This window comes from Manis pentadactyla, chromosome 9 (genome assembly GCF_030020395.1).
Source record: "Manis pentadactyla isolate mManPen7 chromosome 9, mManPen7.hap1, whole genome shotgun sequence".
Lineage (NCBI taxonomy): Eukaryota > Metazoa > Chordata > Mammalia > Pholidota > Manidae > Manis > Manis pentadactyla.
Genome location: NC_080027.1, coordinates 108716592 through 108732668, shown reverse-complemented (window position 1 = coordinate 108732668; position 16077 = coordinate 108716592). Strand labels below are relative to the sequence as shown.

General features: G+C 34.2%; 1 protein-coding gene across 2 annotated transcripts in view; it reads left to right on the top strand.

The window, feature by feature from the left end:
• ACBD6 (acyl-CoA binding domain containing 6) overlaps positions 1–16077 on the top strand; it is a 193860-nt gene that overhangs the window by 94417 nt on the left and 83366 nt on the right. For both annotated transcript variants that reach the window (XM_057507916.1, XM_036905941.2), the window contains exon 6: positions 9862–9951. In XM_057507916.1, coding sequence (XP_057363899.1) covers positions 9862–9951 — 90 coding nt within the window. The remainder of the gene's footprint in view (positions 1–9861; positions 9952–16077) is intronic.

Here is a 16077-nt window from a genome sequence, read left to right as displayed (position 1 = left end):
AGAAGCAGTATAATATAATAGTGATGAGCTGGACTACATGGGTACAAGTCCTAGCACTGTCACTTTCTAACTATATGTCCTTTGTCAAGTTTATTCTGTGTCTCAGTTTCCTAATATGTAATTGGGGATAATAACAGTACCTGTGTCAGGACTGGTTTGAGGATTAAATGAGTATTATATATATAAAGCATTTAAATAATACCTGATACATCACAGTAAGCACTTAATAAATTTTAGCTATCTTGATTATTCTTAATGAATAATATGAATGAAGAGTGCTGATATAATGAAGAAGCCATTTAATATTTTTAAGACAATATTTTTAGAGCAGTTTTAGGTTTACAGTAAAATTGAGAGGAAGGTGCAGAGATTTCCCATATATCCTGATTCCCCATATGTATATAGCCTCCCCCCTTATCAACATCAGCCACCAGAATGTACAGTTTTTACCAAGGATGATCCCATGTTAACACATAATTATCCAAAGTCCATAGCTTACATTAGGGTTCACTCTTGGATCATACATTTTATGATTTTGGATAAATGTACAGTGACATATAACAATGATTATAATATGAAATATTTTCACTGCCCTAAAAATCCTATGTGACCTGTCTGTTCATACTCCTCTCCCCACTGCAATCACTGATCTTTTTATTTTCTCCATAGTTTTGCCTTTTCTAGAGTGTCATATAGTTGAAATCATACAGTATATAGCCTAATCCAGGTCCACTTTCCAGGAACATGATAGCACTTCATGGGCAGTGTATCTTTTTTTTTTCCATCATAATCACTTTTATTTTTCAAAATTTAAATAGTCCAAAAGGCATACAGTGAAAGGACTTTCTTTCTTTTCATTAAAGTATCATTGATATACAGTCTTATGATGGTTCCACATAAACAACACAGTGGTTTCAACATTCACCCATATTATCAAGTCCTCACCCCCTCTACTGCAGTCACTGTCTATCAACATAGTAAGACCTTATAGTCATTACTTGTCTTCTCTGTGCTGTAGTATGGGCCTTACATCTCAAAATAAAAGAATAAGTCTAATTCCTCCCTCCCATCCTTTGTATCACTGTTATCACTCATTTCACTTTTTGTTTAAGCTACATAAGCATATATACATATATGTCTGTGTATATTATATACATATACATAAGATATATATAAGATATATGGACATATATAATCAAATACTTTGTTGCTATTATTTTGAAAAAACTGTGTTGTATCAATGAAAAATGAGACAAATGAATGTTTTTATTTTACCTTCAGTTATTCCTTCTTCTGTGTTCTTCCTTTCTTTATGTATATCCAAGTTTCTGACCTGTATTTTTTTCCTTCTCTTTAAAGAACAACTTTTTGTAAAGCAAGTCTACTGGCAACTAATTCCATCAATTTTTGTTTGTCTGAGAATGTCTTTCTCTCATGTTTGAAGGATAATTTCTCAGGATACAGAATTCTAGGTTGGTGGGGTTTTTTTCCCCAACACTTTAAATATTTCACTCTACTTTCTTCTTACTTGTATAGTTTCATATCTGAGAAGTCAGATATATTGTCCCTCTGTAAGTAAGGTGTTTTTTTCCTCTGGTTTCTTTCCAGATTTTTTTCTTATCTTTGATGCTCTTTAATTTGAAAATGGTATGCCTAGGCATAGTCTGTTTTTGAACATTTATCCTGCTCTGTGTTCTCTGAGTTTCCTGGATCTGTGGCTTGGTGCCTAGCATTGATTTTGTGAAATTCAGTGTTTGTCCTAGTCAACCCTTTGGTAGGCCTTGTAATTTTTACTGATAGCTGGACATGATGTTCTGGGTAAAAGGAACTGCTGTAAATGGGCCCATAGTAATGTGGTGGGTGGTGAGGTGTAGGGGGAGAGGGAAGGCTCTGTAGTCCTACAATTAGGCCTCTGTCTTTTAGTGAGCCTATACTTCTGGACTGTGAGCTTCACAAGTGGTTCTCCATTTCTTGTCTTTCCCTTAGATGGAACAGGGTGGCTGGAGTGGGCTGAGTTGGGTACTTCCCTTCCTCCAGGTCAGCTGGGCTCTGATAAAACTCTCGCAGGTCAGACTCTGATTAACTAATTTCCTGTGAGGGACAGGCCTTGTTAAGAACAGAGTACTCTGGCATATTTCAGAACTGTTCATCGCCACTCCCCTTGCCAAAAGCCCAAGGGGATTTTTCTCTGGTATTTACTATGGGAAACAGTTCAAGCCCCTGGAGCTAATTCTCACAATGTTGTGGGGGCCTCCCTATGACCAGATCCCCTGGAGTTTTTAATTTTCAGAGCTGCCTACCCTGAGCCTCCAGCAATTCATCAATTACAGTTAGGTTTTCCTGCCTGTAGGGTTTCCTGCCCTGGGCGGTTTATCCTTGTGAGGCTTTGCTCCAGGAAGTCGAGTTCACCTGTTTTTCTCTTGTCTTGGGGGCAACAGTTTGCCCTGTGTCCTCTCCTCTCTTAGAGACCCAAGAAGAATAGTTGATTTTTCTGTCTGTTGAGCTTTTTGCTTGTTGTTAGGATGGAGTGGCAAATTCCGAGCTCCTTACGTATGGAACCGGAAACCAGAAGTCCACTTAACTTTTAAGTCACCTTTTCACCGGAAAGTATTGTATATTTACTATATGATCCCTATTAGAGTTTTCTGCTTTCAAATACTACTTTATATATTGTGTGTTTTACTTTCACTCGTTACCATACTGTCTTCACAACAATCCTTTTAGGTAGATGTTACCCTCACTTCACAGGCAGGAAGATGTACACACTGTTTACTCAAATATAAACCCTGCTAAATGAAAATGCAGGCCTGAGAGAGTGTTCTTTGCACCACTGGATTTAAGAAGGGTAATTTCCAGTTGGCCCTGCTAGTGTTATGCTCTGATTTGCAACAGGTGTTTTTATAAAATAGTACTAAAAGTCATTCCACACAGGACCTTTGCAAAGATCCTTGGACAGCAGTGATAGGGTAAATAAAATAAATGTCTGGAACACAAATCGCTTACACTAAATAATGTAATTTTTTGTGAAAATAAAAAGAACATTTGTAAAATGTCTTGTTTCTGTCAGTGAGTGACTTTGATGTGGTGCTGCCTCATCTTGCAGGCTGTTACCCATGCAGTTACCTTTACCCCCACCTACCGAAACTGTGTTTTCGTGAACAGATGAGGCGCTTACACATTCATAGACTGAGACGCCAAGAATTCAGCTGGGTTCTCTCATTGCTCCAAGCAGATTTCTGTCCTCTCAGCCATGACAACTCAGGCTGGGCTTTGAATACTGATGGCAAGCCCTTATATTATTAATCAGGGATTTGTATGAATTAATTTAAGAAGATGAAGGAGAGGGGACCTTAAATTTAGAATAAAACGTAACATCCTAAATAAAATAAATGGTACTGATTCATGACATTTAAAACTGTAGCAGTTAAAAAACTTGGTAAGCCTTGATGATGAACCAAAAGTATATAACCTCAAAACTAAGTTGCTAGCTAAATACTTTTACCCCTTTATCAGAAAAAACATATTTCCCTGGTTAACAATTGCAGTTTTGAAAGGACTTCCAATATTTTGTGTTTATCTATTGATATTTGAACTTGAAAATTTTCACTACTGGTTGCCTAGCATTCTTTGGGATGGTATATGACTTTATTTAAAATGTTCACCCATTAGATTCAACCCAATTTCAGTCTTGTCCTTAGATGACTAAAATTTACATTTATTGCACTTAAAATTTGCTATAAGCACATAAAGAAATTTAATTATAGGTATAAAATGATAATGCTGCACTTGCATTCCCACATGCTGACATTACCACAATTAAGGTATTGCCTGAAATGCATATATTTGGATCTATAACTATCATAGTACATGAAAATATTTATTAAAATATCCTTTTACATAAAATATTCATACTTCATAATGAAGTTATTTTATTAAACATAAGTATAGTTTCTAGTGTATGTATAACTTTTACTTATTCATGTTGTAATTACTACTAATATAGTAAGACATGTATTTCTAATTTGAGGAATTACATGATACAGTAATTAGGACATTGTCTGTATTTCACATAATAGAAAATACTATAGCATTTCCCATGTTTATCTGTTCTTTCAAACCTTGAAGGAGGTCACCTTTCTCTTGATTCCATTCCTTTTTGTTCTTTAAGTCAGATTTAAATAAAGAACTCACAGACAGAGTTGGTACACGGAGGCTATGTTTATGCATTTATTTAAGAATAAATAATTTTTTATTTATTATAAAACAAATTTTTCTTGAGAAAGAAGAAAAATGCAGGCAGCACCATTTAAAAATCAAGTACTGAGAACTGAGACTCAGTACTCATCAGACACTAACTCTCTTGTTTTCCCCCTTCTTCCAGCCCCTTGGCAACCACCATTATGTTTTCTACCTCCATGAATTTGGCTACTTCATGCAAATGGATTCATACAATGTTTGTCATCTTTGTGACTTATTTCTCAAATGTCTTTGGGGTTTATCCTTGTACTGTGCATCAGAATTTCCTTCGTTTTTAAAACTGAGTAATATTCTATTGTATGTATATGCTGCAATCTGTGTATCGAAACATCCATCTGTGGATACCTGTGTAGCTTTCGTATTTTGGTCTTGTGAATAATGTTGCTGTAAACATGGGTATACAAATTTTTGTGTGATTTTTTTTCCAGCACTTTATTGTGAAAAATTTTAAACATACGGAAACCTTGAAAGAATTTTATGCAGTGAACATCTTTATCCCTACCACCTAGATTCTACCACAGATATTTTACTATACTTGCTTTATCAATATCTATCCATCCACCAGTCTTATTTTTTAATGCATTTCCCAGTATTTTCTAAACAATACACTTCCTTCTACATGCTTCAGCAGGCATAACACTAGAATTTGGTATTCCTTTGGTTGCTCTTTTAAGATAACATTTATATGCAATGAAATGCACAAACCTTAAGTTCACATTTGTTTAATTTTGACAAATGCATATACCTGTGTAACCAAAAGTCCTAACAGGACACAAACCGTTAGTATCATCCAGAAGGTGCTCTAATGCCCCTTCCTAGCAGGGTCTTTCTCCTAATTCCACAAAGGTAACCACTGTCCTCATAATTCTTCTACCAGAGATTGTTTTTGCCTCTTCTTGAACTTTATGTAAGTGGGATCATAATAGGTACTTTTTTGTGTAAGATTTTTCCATTTAGCATAATGTTTTTGAGATTCATCCAGTATATAAATCAGTGCTTTCCTCCTTTATATTGCTAAGTAATATTCCATCATATGACTATATCGTAATTTATCTATTGTCTTAACGATGGATACCCAAATTGTTTTCATGGACACTTATTATTGCTGTTATTACTTATTTTATGCAGGATGAAATAATATCTCCCTTGCTTATTCCTTCACCATTAAGTCACTAACATTATGGCTTAGTAAATGCTTGTGAAGGGATTTTTAAGTAATGTATTTAAAATCCTTCTCAACTCCCTAATAACTCAGCAACACCATTTCTCTCTACCTTAAATCTAAACCAGTGAAAGACATCACATGGTTGCTGATTTTAAATGTGTATCACATTTTGGTATGTGGGTTTCTTTTTAATTCTGGTAAATAAATTATCCCACAGGGAGCCAGTGTCTTCCATGCTAGGGACAGCCTGAATTCTTAAACTGCCTCCCAATCCCACTCCTGTCTGTAAGTTTTTAAGACAACATTGTTGGTTCACTACTGAGAGGGCGTTGGGTGTAGGGGCATTGTGTTAAGTTCTGGACGTTTCAGGTGGGGGACTTCTCAGTGCAGCCAGCTGCTACAGCAGCCACAGGAAAGGGTAAAAGACAGGGTAGTTCAGAGGAGGTAGAAAAATTGCAGGTAGCTGAGGTCAATCTCTACTACAATTTTAAGTTGAAACCCAGTTTTTTTGCAAAGACAAATTAAAGTCAACCTGTTTGCAGTGTTTCATTTTATAGAATGGCAAGGGGACAACTCTGAACAAATTTAAATATACCAACTTTGTTATGTTTTTGTCTACTGTATGTACTTTGTTCTCAAAATATCACAGGAACACCAAGATATGGTCTCTTTTAATTCATGACATTCAGGACAAAACCTATTTTAAAAAATTCTTCATGGTTTAAAGACAAGTAACTGAAGATATCAAAGACACATTAGAATATTAAGAGACACTCTGTATTTTCCAGAAGATATGAAAGTAATACCACTTAATAGGTTAGCTGCCACCCTGCACTTTCAAAGCACTTTGCAGTCATTCATCTGTCTGGGGTAGGACAGTAGTAGCGCCCTTGGTTAATAGATGAGAACTTTTTTCCCTCTTGTGTTTTACTGTATTTGAATTCCAGAATTTAACCAGAGCTCTCCAAATAGTGAATGTTGTCTTCTGGTGGCCTAACAAAGATTCCATTTAATAGTGGCTTTCCCCCTTATCTCCTAAATACTTCTGGGATATTTTTTCAGAAGAGCTGTTAAAACTAGAAACAAACAAGCAAAGGATTATCAGCTTTTGTGGTAACAGTAAAAATAAATTGAACTTGAAAATTTGTAAGAAATTATATCATTCATAGAAGATAAAACATATGTAAATTAGGTGAAATACCTCATAAATTTGGATAAAAATCTTTAAGCAAATATAGCTTTAATGTACACCCAATTCATGATTTTCCTTCTAGAGGAGTGATTACGGAATCCACTATCTGAAATAATTTAATGATTGCATTGTAGTAGTCCAGATGTTTATGATTAACAAAGAGAAAGGAAAGAAACCACATGATTTTATTCCTAATTTTGTCATAAATGGTTATGAAAATAACATCTCTGCAAATTACTGGTTATGTTATGACTTCAACTAATAATCTTAAATTAGATCATGTTTATGGGGACTTTATAATTTGAAGAAGTAAGGAGCCATCACACTCAGATACCTGATTGTGCTGGTCTTTGTTCATTTAAATATAGAATATTTTGAGAGCAAAAATTCCAAAGCCTTATTTTATCTATGCTTATTTACAAGTAAGTGTTTAATTCTGCTCTTGTTTTTGAGCTTCTTAATACCACATAAAAATATTAATCATTAAGGGGTCTTAATGTAGATACCTTCAGTACTTCTATAGAAAGTCATTGTCAGAGAATTCATTCTAATTCAAGGTTAATTAGTGTACCATTAAAATAATGTATTACAAAAATTAATTACATCACAGGTCAGAAAAACATGTTAAAAAGCATAGAGTAAGTGTCTGAGAGCACGCACGCTGTCCTCCTTAAAACATCTCCGTATGAGTGCTGCTCTTCTGGAAAATATATCCAAAGTGAAAATCACCACTGAGGTCCAGTCATAGGTGTTTCCCCTAAAGTAAATTTTTGGCACCACATATGGGAAATTTAAAATATAACTCCCATTAACAGTAAAATGGGTTGCTTCTCTGCTTTCCTATTGAAACAGCTCAGGATTTATGTTTTAGCATTAGTTGATGTAACCCTATTGGGTTAAACCTAAGGAGAAATCAAGAACCTGGTTGAGAAGTAGAAACGCTCAGTATGTCCTGTGGTAGAAGTACTAGACATATTAATACTATGTTTTCTAAACTATTATGTGGTTCTGGTAGGTGCCCTATGTAAGTATATTATGCATCAATCTAACTGCGGTAATTCTTGGTAATAGTTAAATTAGCCATAAAATGTACACTTAAAATTAGAACTATTAACAATACTTTGAAATTCTGATTCTTTTAATGTAAAAGCTGTGAAATAGTTACATTGAACTATAGAATTTTTTATATATTGGCATTTGTTCTGCAAGTCTTATGAGAATATCTAATTATCCATAAGGAGGGTTTTGGAATTAGTGCTCTAGTAACAGCAGGTCAGTACACAGCAGAGCTACAGAAGTTTTACCATAGGAAACTCTACACAACAACACATTTTTTTACTTGACTTTTAGAATTGTCTCCATTTGGGCTCTGAACAAAATAGTTTTGCTACTACAACAAATTCTGAATGATTTGACCTCATTTTTAAATTTTCAGCTTCCCTTTTTTTTTGAATTTGTGTAAACCTATTGGAAAACAGTTAAGTTTTTTTAAAAAAAGAGCTGAAAATGACTGAAAAGGAAAAGAAAAATTTGTAGAGAAAAGTTGTCTTTAGTGTTTTTGTTTGTCTCTTGTTTCAAGAATGGATCCTGGTTTAATTAGCTGAATTAATAGGTATGTGAAGAGAGTCTGAAGGGTAGTGTACACATGGGTTGAGAAAAGCTGTTTTGAATGGTGCTTTTTACTTTAAAGCTATCTTTGTCCCAGCTTATATCTTCTTAAGTCTTTTTCTGAAATGACAAAGCAGGGATTTCAACTTAATGTGGAAAAACATTCCATTCTTTAAAAATGAAAACATTACTACCACCCTCAAAAAGTACTGTTTAGCCATACGCCACTCATTTCTTCAGAAAAGCCCTCAGCTTTGTGGGGTTTGTTTATTCTTTGGACCAAATAGTCTTCCACTAACTAAAGTTTTTCTGATAGTGGAGAATAGAAGTAATACATTGATAGTAACTGAATCTTCAGTAGATACTGGTTAAAATTGAAGTTTCATATCTAGTGCTTTGTCTCCTAACATTTTTACAAGTGGCTTTTACAAACAATGTTTGAAGATTGACACTAGTAGACTGTATTAGTATTTGGGGGATATTCCAGGGTATAATTTTGGGATATTAAGAGGAAATGCTTCATGTCCAACTCATTAAATTTTCTTACATTTTAATGAATAAACAAGTAAATTTAGATGTACTACATGTAGATTATGATTTCTACTTAGGTTTAAGTACTCATTTTTTTCTCTTACCCATTATGATTTCTACTTAGGTTTAAGTACTCATTTTTTTCTCTTACACACCCAACCACATCCAGTGGAACTTAATTTTTTTAAGGGATGAATTGTCCCCTGAATTAAGAAGAGGTTATTGTATCCTAAACTTCATGGGCTTTTAGTTGTTGTTTAAGTAGATTTTAGAGCAGTTGTGGGCTTTTTGTTGTTGTTTAAGTAGATTTTAGATTCACTTCAAAATTGAGCAGAAAGTGCAGAGATTGCCCATATATCCGCTGCCCCTGTATATGCACAGCTTCCCTCAATATCAGAATTCTCCCCAGTAGTTGTATGTTTGCTACAATTGATGAATCTCCATTGATACATCATCATCACTCAAGGTCTGTAGTTTACATTGGGTTCACTCTTAGTGTTATGCATTCCATGATTTTGACAAATGTATAATGACATGTATCCACTATTACAGTATCATACAGAGTACTTTGACTGCCTAAAAATCTTCTCTGATCTATTCATCTTTCCCTCCCCCAACCCCTGGCAACCACTGATCCTTTTACTGTCTCCATAGTTTTAAGTGCTTCAGAATCATAAGTACTCATTTTTTTATCCATAAGATTTCTTTCACTAGAAGAAGTGAACATAGTAATTTAAGAAAACCATCTTTTACATTTATAAGTACTTTTAAAATTTACAAAGCATTATCTTGTAGCTCATTCCTTCAGCAACTATTATTAGTATTTTTGTTGTTAGTTATCCCTGTGTCCACTCTATAGGTTAGGAAACTAATCAGGCTAATAAAAGTCACTGGGCTAGTAGTATATAATGGATTCCAGAAGTAGAACTCAAGATGCCAATTGATTTAGAAAAGTCTACTGCTTTTCCCATAGAGCATTTTTATATCAATCATTCTTAGAATAACTAACCTACAGTTTTCATATTACTTTGTCTTTCTTAAAACACTGTCCTTTATGTGGCCCCACAATTGGATTAACAAATTCATTTATCTTTCTCTGTGTTTTTAGGGCAGAGCTCTACTCCATTGGGCATGTGACCGAGGACATAAGGAACTAGTCACAGTCTTGCTACAATATAGAGCTGATATTAACTGTCAGGTAAGAGTGATAAAAAGGGAACTTTAAAAAAAAATTAAGGTAAAATCCACATAACATAAAATTCACCATATTAACCATTTTGCAGTTACAATTCAGTGACATTCATACATTTAACCATTACTACTATATTATTCCACAACATTTTATCACCTCAGAAGGAAACCTTATACCTGTGAGGCAGTCACTCCCTATTTCCCTCTCAACGCCAGACCTTGGCAACAACTAATCTGCTTTGTATTTCAGTGGATTCATCTTCTCTGGATATTTCATATAAATGGATTAATAAAATATGTGGCCTTTATGTCTGGGTTCTTTCACTTAATGTCATATTTTCAGGGTTTATCCATGCTACAGTATGTAATAGTATTTCCATTTTATGGCTAAATAATATTCCATTGTATGGATATGCCACATTTTGTTTATCAGTTGATGGGCAGTTAGGTTTTTTCCATCTTTTGGCAATTGTGAGTAATTACTATAACTATTTGTGTACATGATTTTGTTTGAATATTTGTTCAGTCCTTTGTATGTAGGAGTAAAATTTTTGAACTATATGATAATTTGATGTTTAACTTTGAGGAACCTCCAAATTGTTTTCCACAGGAGGTACACCATTTTACATTCCTACTAATAATGCATGAGTGTTGTTTCTCCACTGCATTGAGAAAATACTTGTTATTTTTCCTTTTAATAGCCATTGTACTGGGTGTGAAGCAGTGTCTCATCATGGTATGATCTTGATTTGCATTTCACTATAGACTAATGATGTTGATAGCTTTTCATATACTTGTTGGCAATTTGTGTATCTCCTTGGAGAAATATCTATTCAAGTCTTTTGTCCCTTTTTAAGTTGAGTTGTTCATCTTTTTGTTGTTGATGTAAGAGTTCTTAATATACTCTGGATATATTAAGATCATTGTCAGATATATGACTTCCAAATATCTTCTCCCTTCCTGTGGGTTATCTTTTCACTTTCCTGATATTGTCCGTCGGTTCACAAAAGTTTGTAATTAAAAGTTTTTAATTTTGATGAAGTTCAATTTATCTATTCTTTTCTTCTTTTCTTTGTGCTTTTGGTGTCTTACCTAAGAAACTATTGCCAAATCAAAGTTCATTGAGATTTACCTGATGTTTTCTTTCTCTCTTCTTATTGTTTCAAAATATACATAATATAAAATTTACCATTTTAATCATTTTTAAGCATACAGTTCTGTGGCATTAAGTACATTCACATTGTTCAACCATCACCACCATTTATCTCCAGAGCTTACTCATCTTCCCCAAATGAAACCTTGTACTCATAACTAACTCCCCATTCCCTCATTACCCCAGCCCCTGGCAGCCACTACTCTGCTTTTTACCTTCATAAATTTGATTACTCTAGGTATCTTATATAAGGGAATCATGTAATATTTGTCCTTTTGTGGTTGGATTTTTTTCTCTTTTGAAGATGTTACCATAATATCTTCAAGGGTCATCCATGTTTTAGTATATGTTGTCATTTCTTTCCTTTTTAGAACTAATATTACTTCATTGTGTATATGTGTGTGTATATGTGTATATATACACACACATACACCACATTTTATTAATCCAAATACCATCTGTGGACACATGGAATGCTTTTATCTTTTGGCTATTGTGATTAATAGTGCTGTGAACCTGAGTAGCAAATGTTTATGTGAGTCCTTGCTTTCACTTCTTTTGAATATGCACCCAGAGTTGGAATTGCTAGATCATATGGTAATTATTTATTTAATGTTTTGAGGAATCACTGTACCATTTTTCATAGTGGCTCAGAATTTTACTTTCCCATCAGTAATGCACAAGCATTCAAATTTCTCCACATACTTATCAGTACTTGTCATTTTCTGTGTTTCTGATCATGGCTATCCTAATAGGTGTGAAGTGGTGTCTCAATGTGATTTGGATTTGCATTTCCAAATAATTAGGGATGTTAAATATCTTTTTGTGTGATTATTGACTATTTGTATATCTTCTTTGGAGAAATGTCTATTCATGTCCTTTGCCCATTTTTAAATTTAGTTGTCTGTTTTTTTGTTGTTAAGTTGTAGGAATTCTTAATTCTTCTGAATATCAATCCCTTATTAGATTCATGATTTGCAGATATTTTCTCCCATTCTATGCATTGTCTTTCACTCAGTTGATAGTGTCCTTTGATGCACAAGAGTTTTAAATTTGGATGAATCCCAGCTTACTTATTTTTTCTTTTCTTACCTGTGCTTTTGGTGTCATATCCAAGAAATCATCACCAAATTCAATGTTATGAAGCTTTTTCTCCCATATTTTCTTTAAGAATTTTTAGTCTTCATTCTTATGTTTAGGGTTTTGACCCACTTTTAGTTATTTTTTGTATGTGGCATAAGGTAAGGGTCCAACTTCATGGTTTTTTTGCATGTGGATATTTAGTTTTCCCAAGGAAAAGACTATCCTTTCCCCATTGAATGGTCTTGTCACCCTTGTCAGAAATCATTTGACCATATATACAAGGGTTTGGGCTCTCTATTCTATTCCACTGGTCTATATGTCTTTATGCCAGTACCACAGTGGTTTGATTTCTGTAGTTTTATAGTGAATTTTGAGGTCAGAAAGTGTGAGACCTCCAACTTTGTTTTTCTTTTTCAAGATTGTTTTAGCTATTCTGGGTTCCTTGAGTTTCCATATGAATTTTAGGATGGATTTTTCTATTTCTGCAAAAAATGTCACTGGGATTTTGATAGAGATTGCATTGAATGTGTACCTCACTTTGGGGAGTAATGTCATCTTAATTAGCAATGTTAAGTCTTCCAATCCATGGGATGTCTTTCCATGTATTGTTCTCTCTAATTTCTTTCAGCAGCATTTTATAATTTCCAGTGTGTAATTCTTTTACCTCCTTGGTTAAGTTTATTCCTAAGTATTTTATTCTTTTTTGATAAAATTATAAACAAATTTGTTTTCTAAATTTCCTTTTTGGATTATTCATTCTTCATATTTAGAAGTGACTGATTTGGGTGTTGATTTTGTATCCTGCAACTTTGCTGAATTTGTTTATTAGTTCTAACAACATTTTAAGGAATCTCCAGGGTTTTCTACATATAAGATCATGTTGTCTGTGAACAACACTTTTACTTCTTTCTTTCCAAGTTTATTTCTATTTTTTTTGCCTAATCGCATTGATTAGGCCTCCTACTACTATGTTGAATAGAAGTAGTAAAAGTGGGCATTCTTGTCTTTTTCCAGGAGTTTGCTTTTTAACTTAGTATGTTAGTATAAAATGCTTTTCCTTTACATAATAGTTGTTGCCTTATATATCCACTCCACTCCAGCACCCTAGGCCTTATGGGCCCACCCTAGATCTTTTCATCAAGCCTAAAATTTTCAGTTCTAACCACACTTTGCAATTCATTTCACCCTAAATTTCTTGTTTGACCTTATGGAAACCCCTAGTTACTTTACTGATCTACCTTCCCCCATTTCAGCTCATTTTATCCACTCTCAGGCTATTGTCCTCATCCTCATTCCCATTCAACTGTTTTTCAACTATTAAAGCCACCTGGCAAAATTCTAATTCTGATTAATCCAGTTGTCTGTCTTCTGCACATCTATACCAGAGCTCTGAGCAAGGCTAAGAAAAAAAAAATCACACAACTCTGATAATATCATAAATCATGGTACCCATCTTTAATTTTGACTGGCAAGTTTTGTGGTCGTTTTTATTCTCAAGTTATCTCCTATGTCACAGAAAAAAAAAGAAGAAATCTTTATCAGCAACCCAAATCTTAGCCAGTAGTTCCAGAAACACATACCTCTTCTTAGATATTGCTCAGAGGCTTCAAACTCACAATGTCTAACACTGAACCTACTATCTCTCAACAACTGCCTCTTCCCCTCACTGTAATTGGCAGCATTATCCAACCAATTTTCCAGGAGCATCCTTGATTCTTCTCTCATTTTCATACCCATTCAAGTCTTACAGGTTCTGCCTCCTAAATATATCTCAGTTTTACCCAGCTTTCTATTTCAACATTATCAGTACACTAGTTCAAGCTTCTTAAATTATTTCAGCTGCTCTGAACTATATCCCTGCTTCCACTCTTGACATCCTTCAGTATATTTTCTACTTCTCATCCAGAGAATAAATTGCTGATTTCCAAATGTTCTGTTTACCTTTATTTTTCTAAGATAAAATCTAATATAATTTGCCCTGTAAAGCCCTTCATAAACTGGGCCTTGCTTACCTCTCCACTTAATTCTTAGCACACTCCTTGCTTATGGCCTATCTCTGTATGCTAACATCCACTGGTTCTGAAGAGCTTGACGTGCTGTTCACCTCTTGGTGTTTTTATATACTGTTTTTCTCTCCCTAATTCTTCCTTCTGTGCCTCAGCTTAAACACCATTTCCTCTAGGAAGCCTTCCTTCACTCTGACCATGTCAACACTCCCACTTTCATAGCTCCCTGTTATTAAGCACATCAAAGAGTTATCACACAGTGCGATCACAGTGTTATCACAGTGCAATCACCCTGTATAGTAATTGGCTGCTTACATACGTGTATCCTCAACCCACCATATACAGGTACCAGAGTTTGGTTTGGTTCTATCATCAGTGCTTTGCATAATATCTGACATATAGTAGGTGCTCAGAAATCGAATCAAGTAATACCATCTTATAAATAAGTAGACAAAATATTAGAAAAGTAGAACATGAGAACCAGAAAGGACCTAAACATTTACCACAACCTTCTGGGCATCCTTACTGTTTTATCAGAAGAAATACTTCTCTCTCCATTAAACATATGTGCATTCTTCTTGGGCCAGTTACCTAATTTTGAGTCTTAGATAGAATCTTAGCCTTAGGCCATAACCTTGACTTGAACTATGTATATATTTCACTAAAATATATATATATTTTTTGGAGTAGGTAGTATGTATGCAAAGGAAAAAAATCAAGAAGTGCAAAAGACTATTTTTCAACAAAACTCTTCCTTCATCCTTGTTTCCCAGCCATCCCAGTTCTCTTTTCCAGAGGCAATACCTATTAGCAGACCCTCCTAGAATTAATTTGGATCACATGTATGTGATAAATACTCTACTTTTGTCCAGGTGATACCAACTTTATTTATTTATTTATTTATTTATTTTGGCTTTTTTATTGGATTCATACATTTTATTAGATTTATACATTAACTTGAGAGAGGTTTTGGTTTACATTTTCACAGGTCTTTCAAAATTTAAATAATGGCAGCATTTTCAATGATTAAAAATAAAGTTTGGCAGCTGAAACTTAATTCATATCCTTTCAAGAGCAGCCATAGATAACAGAAATCTTATTTGAAAATATGACAAAACTTACCAGTGTTTGTTTGAAAATTGCCAACTGGTTTCAGTGCCTTCTTTCATTTGCACTGCATGCACATAAACAAATGTGAATGGTTTTGCCACAAGAGCTGCTGCATCTACTTGAGGACCAGATGGGTTATTTATAGAATTGTTGCAGATGTGTGACTTGCAACTAATTATAGTGGTCTGTTGACTTTTGGGAAGGATTCTTAGAACCTGTATGATTTTTACCTCTGTGGTTTTTTTTTTTTTTTTTTTTTTTAGATAATTTTTTTTTTTTTTTATTGAAGGGTAGTTGACGCACAGTATTACATTACATTAGTTTCAAGTGTACAACACAGTGATAAAACATTTATATACATAATTCTAGGTTCCAGCTATCACTCTACCAAGCTGTTACAATATCTTGACTATATTCCTTATGCTATACATTACATCCCGGTTACTTATTTATTTTACCATTGGAAGTCTGTCCTTTTTTTTTTTTTTGTGAGGGCATCTCTCATATTTATTGATCAAATGGTTATTAACGACAATAAAATTCTGTATAGGGGAGTCAATGCTCAATGCACAATCATTAATCCACCCCAAGCCTAATTTTCGTCAGTCTCCAATCTTCTGAGGCATAACAAACAAGTTCTTACATGGAGAACAAATTCTTACATAATGAATAAGTTACATAGTGAACAGTACAAGGGCAGTCATCACAGAAACTTTCGGTTTTGCTCATGCATTATGAACTATAAACACTCAGTTCAAATATGAATACTCATTTGGTTTTT